The 12,678-nt window shown below is 37.9% G+C and overlaps 1 protein-coding gene across 1 annotated transcript; it reads left to right on the top strand.

Annotated features, from left to right (window-relative positions):
* The first annotated feature begins 98 nt into the window (after positions 1 to 98).
* Positions 99 to 11,946, top strand: klhl30 (kelch-like family member 30). The gene is made up of 8 exons (XM_007253662.4): positions 99 to 247; positions 1,655 to 2,510; positions 3,380 to 3,569; positions 4,801 to 4,887; positions 6,478 to 6,633; positions 7,503 to 7,691; positions 9,869 to 10,014; positions 10,221 to 11,946. Exons 2-8 carry the CDS (start codon positions 1,737 to 1,739, stop codon positions 10,464 to 10,466), a joined length of 1,788 nt encoding a protein of 595 aa, XP_007253724.2. The 5' UTR covers positions 99 to 247; positions 1,655 to 1,736; the 3' UTR covers positions 10,467 to 11,946.
* The last annotated feature ends 732 nt before the right edge of the window (positions 11,947 to 12,678 follow it).

Here is a 12,678-nt window from a genome sequence, read left to right as displayed (position 1 = left end):
GGGCATCGCGTGTGTCTCTTTAAGAGCAGGTGGGAGTTTAGGCCTCAGTGTTTGGGGGCTGAATATAGTCCCAGCAGTCTGCAGACTGCACTAAAAATAGCCTGAAACACAAGCATGCTGTCCCAGTGCTGCCCCAGTGACTCTGCGAAACACTCGTGTCCGGCTTCAGAGAGTAACACCAGCTTTAGAAGTGTTTAGACTGTTTTTCTGAACCAATATGTGATTTGTGTTTGAGTTTGGCCTGCAGGTAAGATCATATTTTAATGAAATATTAAATTTTATACTGTATAAACTTTACTGGAGGAATTTAAATGTACTGTGTTCCTGTGTGTGAGTCTCAGGGCTTCACTTTAGCTATTAGCCGCTAGCAGCTAGTGAGTAAACAAATAGGCCTAAATACAGCTATCACACATTATGTGTCACATGATAGAGCTTTACAATCACATGGACTATAGGTTAAATAGATAAGATTGTGTTTTTACTACATTTCAATTACTTTAAATTACTTAAATGTATTACTTTTTTAATCAAATGCCTTTGATTTAAAATTATATTTCACACACTACAATGTATTTCAGCCTATAATCCAAAAAAAACATTAAACAGTATTTTTTTAACCTGTAATGTTTTAACTGTAACTTTTACTATTAATCCTTGGGAATACTATTTTGTAAAATTGAAAATTTGAAATTGTTAAAATTTCAGTGGGCTGAAATTAAAAGGGGTAACATTTAGAAAAGGTCAAATATATAAGGAAGTATTGACCACAGATATATAGCATATCTTAATTTACATTTTACCAAATATTCGTTTATTATGGTAAGTCAAGTTTTAAAGGTTGAGACATTAAAGATGCAGTTTAATTATGTTACATATCTTTAAACCGAGAACGAATACAATTGTATTTTAAATATATGTAATAAAAATATAAATTATCGGCCAGTTTAATGAATGCAAATTATATGTTTAAAAATACATCTAAAATGTATTTTTAAATATACGTATTTATAAACTAATATTTTATACTATTACTAATATATATACTATTTTAATACACTGCAAAATATATTTAATAAATACAAAAAGTAAAAAAAAAAAAAATTGGTCATGTTCATAATGTATTTATAATTGCACTTAACATATATTTCTTTTATCTAATAATTTTTGACGATTTTTTTTTTTCAAATACATTTTTAAAAATACATTTATACATTAATGTACAGTAAACATTTATTTTCTGTTTAATGTGGTTATGGGAGCTGGATCAAGGCCTGAGGTGAGATTGTCACCAGTGTCTAGAATTGCCTCTGTGAATATGCCAAAAGTCACGGGACAAGAATAAATATAGTTTCCCTGCATTGAATGTGGACGTAATTTCTGCTGATTCTCTTTTGACATCTACTCGACTCTACCAGTCGTCATAATTACCCAGCACTGCACTGTCCACTGTGGGTAGTAATATTAGCCTATTAGGTAATATTAAATAATATTCTATGGTGTGATTCTGGTACACATGTGTTGCCTGTTCAACCTTACTCACCTAATATCACCTCACAACTTATACAGCTTTCCCATGACTTTTTGCATATCAGAGTACATAGTACATATTTCTACATCAGTATATTGCTAAAACTCCTTTCATCTCCCTGTGCAGATAAACACTGGACCCCTAGGTGTTGTTTGGCCTGAAACCTGTTGCGATTTGTAGGCCATTAGGATCAAACAGCATCATCAAAATGGTCCGTAATGTGGATGACCTGGACTTCTGCCTGTCCTCCCACCCTCAGAGCATTCTGGAGGGTCTGCGCTCCCTCTGCTCCCACCCCAAACTGGTGGACATCACCCTGAGTGCTGGTGGACGGGACTTCCCATGTCACCGCGGAATCCTAGCGCTCTGTAGCCTCTACTTCCGCTCCATGTTCTCAGGGGACTTCGTGGAGAGCATAGCAGCCCGAGTGGAGCTTCGGGATGTGGATCCAGAAGTTCTGGCTACTCTTCTGGACTTTGCCTACACTGGAAAGCTCACCATCAATCAGGGGAACGTGGAGGCCCTCATCTGCACCTCCAGTCAACTCCAGTTCCACACGGTCCGAGCCGTCTGCAGCCGCTACCTCCAGCACCAGATGGACGCCACCAACTGCCTGGGCATTCAGGAGTTCGGAGAGATCCACGGCTGCCCCGAGGTGGTGGCCAAAGCCAAGGCCTTCCTGCTGGAGAACTTTGAGGCTGTTCAGCAGCACGAGGAGTTCCTGCTCCTGGAGAAGGAGAAGCTGGTGGCCTGCTTGAAGGATGATGACCTGCAGACTCGAGACGACTGCGCTCGGGCTCAGGCGGCTCTCGCGTGGGTCAGACACTGCAGGGACAGCCGGATCTGCCACCTACCGGAGTTACTGAAGCTGGCGAGACTCGCGTTTCTAACTGAGGCTTACCTGAGAGAGACCCTGATGAACGATCCACTGGTCCAGGATTCCATCGACTGTAGAGAACTAGTGGAGGGAATCTGCAGAGAGGTCAGTTATATGCTTCTTTCTGCTGAAACCCACACAGAAAATAAATATAATATGCCCATGTATTTCTTAATATGTAAGATACATTTCATATATATACACAGATCAACCTTTATGACAGCCTTCTGCACCCATTATCCATTTTTTTTTCGGTGTGTTGTGCTGGTACAGTGAGTGGATTAGATACAGCAGTGCTGCTGGAGTTTTTAAACACTGTGTTCAATCATTGTCCACTCTAATAGACGTCCTAAATGTAGATGTCTGTTGCTGCACAGTTTGTGTTGGTCATCCTCTAGTCCTTCAAGGGACACTGCCCACAGGACACTGCTCACAGGACGCTGTTGGTGGACTGTCATCGATCCAGCATTGACACTGAGATGTTTAAAAACTACAGCAACACTGCTGTGTCTTTGCATATAGACATTTTATATACACTGTTCCCTTTTGGTATATAGGCATTTGTTTGCCTGTGTACCAAAATTGATAAAGGTTGTGGAAAAAAAAGAGGTGTTCATAATGTTATGGTTGACTTTTAATTGTCCTAGTTTTCCTAGTCCTAAATGTAGATTGTGACTCATATTACTTAATAAATATCATTATTACATATAATTTTCTTGCATTTTACATAAATTTGATTTCATTTTGTTAAATCCTTAGCATTTAATGATGCAGAAATACTATCAAATTAATGGAAGTTCCCCTTTAGAAATGTCTTGTAAAGATTAATACACAGTACAGATTATTCATATATTTATAGTGATAGAATGTGATCTAGAAATCAATGTTAAAATAAAATATATATAAAAAAACAATAACATTCAGAATTTCTCCCTTGTGTTTGAAATTTGAAATGTATTCTTTTTTTCCATTAGAAAATGAATAATCATGTAGGCGAGTCAGAGCAGAGTCTGCTCCAGAACACTCCTCATAACCTGCAGGAGGTGCTGTTCGTGATGGGTGGCCGGTCACTCGATGATTCTGATGATGAAGATGAGGAGGATGATGATGAGCGGGGAATCAGGATTCACCCCAGGAACTGTGGATACTACAACCCCAAGCTTCGTAAGAATGATGTCTCACTTTCTTAAATCTTACCATTATAGGTCCTGTCCCAATTCTCACCTAAGCCCTTGGGCATCCTTGCTGATTTGCTCTGGGGTGGGTAAAAGGGTTATAAGCAATCAGATGCCTATCTTACACCCTGCTCAAGGCGTGTAGGGATGCTCATTGCTATCTTACACCCAGCAAACAGTCTATTTTCACACCTTCGCATTGTTTAAATAGCAAAGACGCTTGTGACTATATCTACGCCAATGAGTAGGATGGTCTGAAAGTGAGGTGTATTCAGGTAAATTTCTACTTTATTGCTATCTTGGCAATGGAAAACACAGGTGTGCCACTGGCTATTAAAAAACCTAGACAACAGTCAACTGTCAGAGGTTTATTGTTCAATAAGTAGGTCAGTTTCCTCTGTTGAAAATCACACAAGTGCTGCGCCGTTAAAATAGCAATCCGCCAAAGTCAGAGCTTAGAAAATTAGTACATGCCTTTGCATGTTTCAAGCTGCGCAAGGCATACTTTTCCTGTCGTTACGGTAGCAAAGACACACTGACACGTCTCAAATCACGCTGCATGGTGTGTGGTTGACGGCTCGCCTATAGATCGCTAAAACAGGGCTCTCAATTTTGATAAAAGTTCTAGATTCCACATACACTTTGAGTAATTTCATACCTGAATGTACCACGGTTCGTGTGTGTGTTACATTGTATTGTGTATATTTAGTCTGGAAAGTCAACAACTATGTGAGTCTTCATATACTTGACACTGATTGGTTTGTTGAAGGGTGTGCATCGAACAACATTGTTTTGTCCGTTTAGCAGATTGCCTTTCCAGGTGTTATACCACAGTCCGGCCCCTGCCAGAATGCGTCACACTTCGAGTGCAGGTGTTTCCCACAGCAGAAAACGTGTTAAAGATTCGCCTTGAATTCTTTTTACTTCTGTTTCTAAATAAGGGTTAACCCACTGTTACAGTAAACACAAGAATCGCCAGTGTAATCTACCCATATAGTACCCATAGTATAGTCTAATGATGACTTCCAAGAGTGAGCATAATTTTTTGGACAAATGTTAAGAAACAGAACACCCTACAGCTTTGCACACTTAAACAGGGCCGTAGAAACTAGGGTTTGAGGGTGCAAGTGCTGGTATTGGGACAGCACCATACTTTTAATAATAGCTAGACAGAGATCTTGATATCAGGACTAATTTTTTCAAACCTCTTCTCTTAACAGAGCAGTGGTATCAGCTGCCAGATTTTCCAAACTACAATAAATGGGGTTATTCTGTCGTCCCTCTAAACAACGATGTGTACATCACAGGTAGGCATCACTTTATATACTTTATACACTTTACACTTTACTTTATACACTTTATATCACTTTATATACTTTCTATACTTTAATTCTATTGATCCAAGTCCTTATACTACAGGGCCCTGCATGCAGGCCTCAAACTACCAACTACACCACATACATACACTGGAATGACAAAAGTCATGGGATAGCAGTATGTAAACTGATCATGAAGTGTTACCTCAAGGAGATGGCCACACCTCACAAGTTGTTAGGTGAGTTAGGTCGAACAATGGCCAGTGTGCTCATGGCAAGGCATTAGTTAATGAATAATTGGATATGAGGGACGTTTTTTTTTCATTTCTAGCCACAATATTATTTTACCAGCTTCTTGTTCAGTATATGGGGATCAATTCAATCATTTTGCATAACCATGATATTGCCAATTTACTTGAAAGTAATTCTCGTTGTAATAAATATCGTTTTTTTTTATTAATATTAATATCTGAGTAGTATTAATAGTTAAGAATTCTTGGCTCTTTCAAAGGGTAAAACTATCATCATGCTATTTTATAAAACTTTTGTTTGTGGCATAAAATATATTTGATATCTTTAATATCATTTTTAAAATTATTTATGGGAGGAAAACCATTTAAAAACAGTTATCATGACTATATCTATATACTGTATACATTGACGTACTTAATGCCATGAGCATTAGTTGGTACTGTGTCCTATGACATGCGGAATATATGGGTGGGGCCTCCTGCGTAGATTGTGGATTGCTCGTCTGTTCATATTGACTATTCTAGACAGCCTTAGCCGAACTCGATTTTTCCTATCCACTGCTCTGTCCACTCTGGGTGGTAATATTAGCCTCTTATGAGATATTCCCAGTACAAGGTAATATCTCTGCTGTCCCATGACTTTTGGCATGTCAGTTTAATAAGAAGGTATGCCTGAGTGTAATGGGGTTCCCTGAACTACCATTTGTTTTCACCAAACAGAAGCACAATGAGATGAAAAATGATGGAGAATAGACTCTATTTTTACAACAAAAACAGAAACGAACCCAGCGACAAATCTGGGGTTTTCTTGGTATTTATGGTAACTGGGGTTACTGGGGCTTCTGGAGTGCAGATCAGGCAGATTTATGGTTTCCCTGCCCATATTTGAAAGTTATATTACACGGACGGAACATCATCTCCGCCGAGGATTTGGACGGTGGTTGGAGAGGAGAACCCAGCTGCCACGGCGCAAATCTCCCCGAGATTCATATAAGAACTGGAAGCACTTTAAGTAAAGTGAGGGAGCGCTACTGCGCGCGCTCGCTAATGGAACACTAGCTTTTCAAAGACTTGGCGAGGAACGGCGGCATCCCCTCGTCCAGCTGCAGCAGACCTGTCCCACTCTTACGTTCCCCTGTTTTCATAGCAGGCCCTGTGTTGCTGCTCTTCGGGGATTTTATTAAAGAGCCATTCTTACCCATTAATACTTGTCTAATATAAAGCCAGCAGGACTTTATAAGAGATATCCAGAGCACATGGAAAGAAATCATAATCTACTGAAAAGGCCTGAATGGGTTTTTTTTTTTTTTTTCTTTCGTTTCTTTTCCAGGCGGTTCTCGAGGCTCCCAGTCCAACACCTGGTCGACCACAGAAACCTGGAAGTATATCACTCGTGAAGGGAGGTGGGTTACGGTAGCTCCGATGCTGCGGCCCAGGACTAACCACTCCTCCGCAGGTCTGAACGGAGAGATTTACGTCATCGGAGGTAAGAAAATAAATACAGACTATTGTAGTGCTGTGGCTGCAGATTTTATAGGATCTGTTTTGTAAAACGCATTAAAAAGAAATTCTCATGAACCTGTATTTACCTGAAACATGTACAGAGGAATACTAATGGGCAGTAGTTTCCCAGACAGGGATTAAACCTAGTTAACCGCACACCACGCAGCTTGATTTAGGCCAATGTTAGTGTGTTTTTGCTACTGTAACATTGAAAAATGAACACCTTGTGTGGCTGAAAATACACAAAAGGCATGTACTAATTCTCTTTATTATTTATGAGTGCATTTTGAGTGTAACATGCAATAAACCAATCAGTGTGTCACTTGCTCATCATTCCTTTAAGACACAGAAGCGCTCTGACTTTGGCTGATTTCGGCTGATTGCTATTTCAACTGTGCAGCTACCTGGACTTGTTTAATGCTCTTATAACAAGCAGGGGTCTACGTGTGTTAACAATTCACTGCCAAGATAACAGCGAACTTCTGACTGTTGATGTCTGTCTAGGTTGTACTCAGTCAGTGGTGCACCTTTGTTTTATGCTGCCAAGATAGCAATACGCCAGAAATTTACCTGAACACACATCACTTTGAGACCACCATGCCCATCAGCGTAGATATATTCACAAGCGCCGTTGCTGTTTAAACAGTGAAGGTGGAAGGTGTAAAACAAGATGGTTGACAGGGTGTAAGATAGCAATGAACATCACAGCAAGCCTTGCACAGGGTGTTATTACCCAACATTTTTTCAGAAAAGAAATTTGAATTTTACATTATACTCTGTGTACATCACAGTGACTAAACTCTACACAACCCTGGCAGAGTGTTTAACAGTGCTGTGTGTTGTCTCCTGCAGGTACGACCATGGACATAGTAGAAGTGGAGCATTATGATCCATACAGCGATAGCTGGGCACTGACGGCTCCGGCGCTGAAATACGTGACCAACTTCACAGCCACGGCCTGCCTGGGAAAGCTATACGTCATCGGCTCCTGCGCCGTCAAATACAACGCCCTGACCCTGCAGTGCTACAACCCTGTTATAGGTACGGGTCAGCGCGTGTTTCAGTACAGTGATTAGATCCAGATGCAGAGCAGAAGCGGATCAGCACCTGTCACATTAGCTGCACTCATCACTCAGAGGACATTAGTAACCCTGCTTAAAAACTACTGACCTCACACGACCTCCTGCAGCTGTGTGTGAGTTATGGTTCTGCATGCAGCACAATCTTACCTGCTAATCCTCACAGGCCAAAACGCCCAAGCTTAAAAAAAACAAAAACAAAAATGCACTGAATTTACTTTATTTGAATGTGAACATCATCTCTGAGAAAATCTAATTCAGTACATTCATCAGCACAGCTTTGGATTTCAGTGTGTAAACTGCAGTATTAGTCCCATTGACTATTAATAGAAAATAGTGCAACATCTGCCAAGTAACCACAGGTCTAGAGACTCTGCTGGCTGGTTGCAGTATGTATACTTCCTATAGTATATATCGTCATTGGGAGTATAGTACCCTATAATCCCTATATTCACTATTCTACTCTACATCTTATTTGACATATACTTCCCTTATTCACAGAGATGGGAATAACGGCATTGAAATAAACTGCGTTACTAAACGTTGGTTACGGGGGCGAGTAACAGAAAAGTAACGCAATAGTTACTTTAACTGGTAACTAGTTACTTTTATAGTGGAGTAACTCAGTTACTAACTCAGTTACTTTTTTGAAGAAATAACTGGTGACTATTACTAATTACTTTTTCAAAGTAACGTGCACCAACACTGCTTATTCACTCCATATATTAGCCTTATATACCATATACTCCCAAGACACTACACTTCCCAGTACTATACTCTCTATAATACCCTATTTTACCAGATACTCCCATACTTACCTATATTTCTCTATACTACACTATGCTCCCTATTCTACACTATATTCTACACTATATACTACTTACTTTATATATTAAGCTACACTCCCCTATACTCTCTATCCTACAATATACAAACCTATACTCCTTTAATTACCCTATACTGCACTCTGCTCATTGTACTACCCAGTAATCTATATACTTCCCTATAGTGCCCTATGAAACCTAGCATATATGACCTTATACTTCCATACTATCCTACATTTCTTTATTCTACACTATACTACCTAATACCCTCTATTGTACACTATAATCCCTATGTTACCCTATATTGCCCTATTCTCACTATTTTACCTTATATTACCCAATATTCCCATACAACCCTATATTTCTCTATACTACCCTATACTATCCTGTACTCACGCTACTACCATATTTCTCCCGATACTCCCCTACTATCCGATATTTCTCTATACTGCCATACACACCCCCTTTGCTCCCTATTCTACAGTATAGTCCCAATACTATGCTATATTGCCCTATACTCACTATACCTACCATATATTACATGATACTCCTCCCATACTACCCTATATTTCTCTATACTCCTCTTTACTCTCTATACTACATTATACTATACTATGCTAAACTATAAACTATCCTATAGTGTCTTCTTTTATTACCCTGTATTACCCTATACTCCTTATGTTACCCTGTATTCCATACACTACCCTATATTGCCCTATACTCACTCTACTACCATATTTCACCCGATACTCCCCTACTATCCTATATTTCTCTATACTGCCATACAAACCCCCTTTACTCCCTATTCTACAGTATAATCCCTATACTTCCTTATATTACACAATACTCCCATACTAGCCTATATTTTTCTATACTACCCTATACTCCTCTTTACTCTCTATACTACATTATACTATACTATGCTAAACTCTAAACTATCCTATAGTGTCTTCCTTTATTACCCTGTACTACCCTATACTCCTTATGTTACCCTGTATTCCATATACTACCCTATACTTCTCTACACTGTCTTATGCTACTCTATACTACACTATACTCGCTATACTGCCTGCTACACTTAAACTATACTACCCTATACTCTGAACAAGTTGCCATCAATTGGCTATATTTTAAGAAGGCGGAGGTACACTAAGGTATAAAGTGATTGCTAGTCTTTCTAGAAGAGACTGTTTGCCTGCATCCTTTCTGTTCTTTACATGGAGTAGCTGAGTTGTGGTGGGAATTGAAGTTGCTTTTAATATTGACTGTTTCATTGGTTTTATTTTATTTATTTTATTTATTTTTTGCTACACAGATGGCTGGAGTATCATCTGCTCTCCGTTCATCCCAAAGTACCTGTCCTCTCCTCGGTCTGTCTCTATGGATGGAGTTATTTATCTGATAGCAGATAACACCAAGAAAGTCTACCTGTATGACCCTGATGCCAACATATGGCAGAAAGTGAGTTCTGATGTGTTTTACATTCAAAATTCAATTTAATATTTAACTATGTTACTACAGTTTAAAGTTTGTACGTCCAAAGTTATGTGGGTACCCATTGTGATATATGTGTTTAGCTACATAAATGTAATAAATACACACACACACACACACAGCTTGTCTGGAGATTTTTTACACTATGGTTTATATCATTTATTTTTTCTCAGATCCAGTTCCTGCACAAGCTGCATGAGAACGGTGGGCTGGTGGTACTGGGACGGCAACTGTATGTGACTGGGGGGCACTGGAAGGGAATGGAGGGGGATTACAGTGTGGAGGTGGAGGTGTATAACCGAGCGTCTAACCTGTGGAGGGTGGAGTCCTTCCTGCCCAGGCTGTGGTACTACAGCGGCTGCTGCTCCATCTTCCTTGACCCGGCCCAGTGGCAGGACTTATTTCCAGAGGAGACGTAATGAAGCAGGAAGTACATCATTACAGGAGTTACATCATTAATATTATTAATATTATACATTTTTAAAACAGAAAATGTACCTGATCACACATACAGGAGCAGAAGTGAAATCAGAGGATTTATAAAATACAATACCACTTTAAAATAAGGCTCCCTTATAAAGGGCATATGAATTATTTATGCAGGAGTAAATTAATGGTTATAAGTTAGGTTGTATATACTCTACATAATTATTAATAAGCAGTATAAAGAGTTACAACACATAAATAATCATACTATGTCTTTTCCATTAGTCAGCATTAACATACCTAATAAATTAATACAAAAAGTCAGTTTAGTAATTTTCTATGTTAGTATACACCACATTAAGATTACTGGATTAATAAGAATTCTGTGTAGTTAATTAAATAAAGTTAATATTACATATATTAATGCTGACTGATGGAAACGACAAAGTAAGATCTAGAAAAGCATCTAGAAAGATCTGAGGTTTATCAGTATAGTGTAAATGAATGTGGAATCACTATTTGGAAAAAGACAGCTCACTGTTACCCTTTATATTTATGTGTTGTAACTGCCTATTAATTGGTTACTTTTTAAAGTATTTACATCTTAGTTAATAACTATTAATAAACTGCTTTATAAACCATTTTAATCCTTTATAAAGAAGATTATTTTAAACTGATACCTAAAATTAAAATGAAAAATATTAAATTTTATGACAAAATATATTATACATTTTAAATAAGATATTATATTTTTCTGTGAATATAATATAATATAATATAATATAATATCATATCATATCATATAATATAATTCTACTTCTTGTACGTTAAAACTTCCAGTTTATGTGTACATATAATTAAAAAAAATTAAATGCCTCTTTTTTCAGGTACCAGACAAACATAGGGTGAATTATGGGTAATTTGGGCAAAAGGTAATAGGAGACATTTTAACTTTATAAAAGGTTTATTGTCTTGCGGTAAAGTAAAGGCAAATCTTCAATATTATATAAGTGGATCATTTATTAATGGAAAGTAATCTTAGAATCTGTCTCAATCAACCATAATTCACTTTATTTGAATTGCTAATGGACGTTAATGGATTTTTTAAAGAAAATAAAACATTTTCTGTGAATATAATGGCACAGAAGATTAAACTTCCTTTAAAAAAATACAATTTAAAATTACAATTTTTACTGTATACAAATTATTTTTAAAATCTACTTTTTTTTAGGCACAGATAAACAGAGATCTTGGTTGTATGTGTGTGTTTAAAGCCCTTTAGTGTGACTACACCATGGTAACAGGGCAACATTTTTATTATTTTCACTGTATATATATATTTGTTTCCCTTGTGCTGTATGAATATACTGTTTGATATGATGTGAAGATTAGTGCTTGTTTTTTTTTCTCTCAACAAAATAATATTGTTGTCTTCTGTCATTATTATTATTCAATAAACAACTTTTCAACATCTTTCTTTGTTTGTTTATGTTTTATATTATATGTTTTAAAATACTAAATTAATCATCTTAATTATCATAAACGCCTCCTAATTATTTATTTAATTACCAGGCATCTAAGAAAAAAATACACTGGCAAGCCAAAAAGATGGGACTTGTTTTGTGTCCCATGGAATGCTGCACTAAACTGTCGAACATGTGGGCGGGGTCTCCTGCATTAAATGTGGATGTGGAATCTGGATTTATGTCAGATTCTCTTCTCTATTCACACCGAAAATATTAGCCAGACGCTGCAGGTCATCATCATTACCCCCCTACTGCACTGTCCACTGTGGGTGGTAATATAAAGGTAACATTAATATGGAGGAACGATAAAAACCTACACAACTTCCACAACAGAAATGGAATGTCCCGTCTGTCTGCTCCCGCTATCATACCTCACTACAACTCCCATAATTCACCTGACCTTACCATGAGCATGCTGACCAGTGTTCAATCAGCTTCACTCACAAGATAACACCTCACAAATTATACAAGTGTAGGTGTTCCCAGTGTATCCATGATACATGCTCAATATTTCCACAATACATGGTACGATGGACACTATTATCCCACAATGCAATGTGAAATGTAAAGGAAGGAGCTACTCATGTCTGTTACGCACAAAAAGCATGTACTAATTCTCTCAATTAATCATGGGTGTGTTTTGGGCGTAACATGCAATAAACCAGTCAGTGTGCCACTT

This window comes from Astyanax mexicanus, chromosome 5 (assembly GCF_023375975.1).
Source record: "Astyanax mexicanus isolate ESR-SI-001 chromosome 5, AstMex3_surface, whole genome shotgun sequence".
In the NCBI taxonomy this organism is placed as follows: domain Eukaryota; kingdom Metazoa; phylum Chordata; class Actinopteri; order Characiformes; family Acestrorhamphidae; genus Astyanax; species Astyanax mexicanus.
Note: the sequence above shows the minus strand (reverse complement) of the source record. Positions and strands in the feature narration are given on the sequence as shown.

What these genes read in the sequence shown, in the direction of transcription:
- klhl30 (XM_007253662.4), top strand. Translation starts at nt 1,737, where the DNA reads ATGGTCCGTAATGTGGATGACCTGGACTTCTGCCTGTCCTCCCACCCT. An exon ending in ATACTACAACCCCAAGCTTC is followed by an intron (nt 3,570 to 4,800) that starts GTAAGAATGATG and finishes TTCTCTTAACAG; the next exon opens with AGCAGTGGTATCAGCTGCCA. An exon ending in CAACGATGTGTACATCACAG is followed by an intron (nt 4,888 to 6,477) that starts GTAGGCATCACT and finishes TTTCTTTTCCAG; the next exon opens with GCGGTTCTCGAGGCTCCCAG.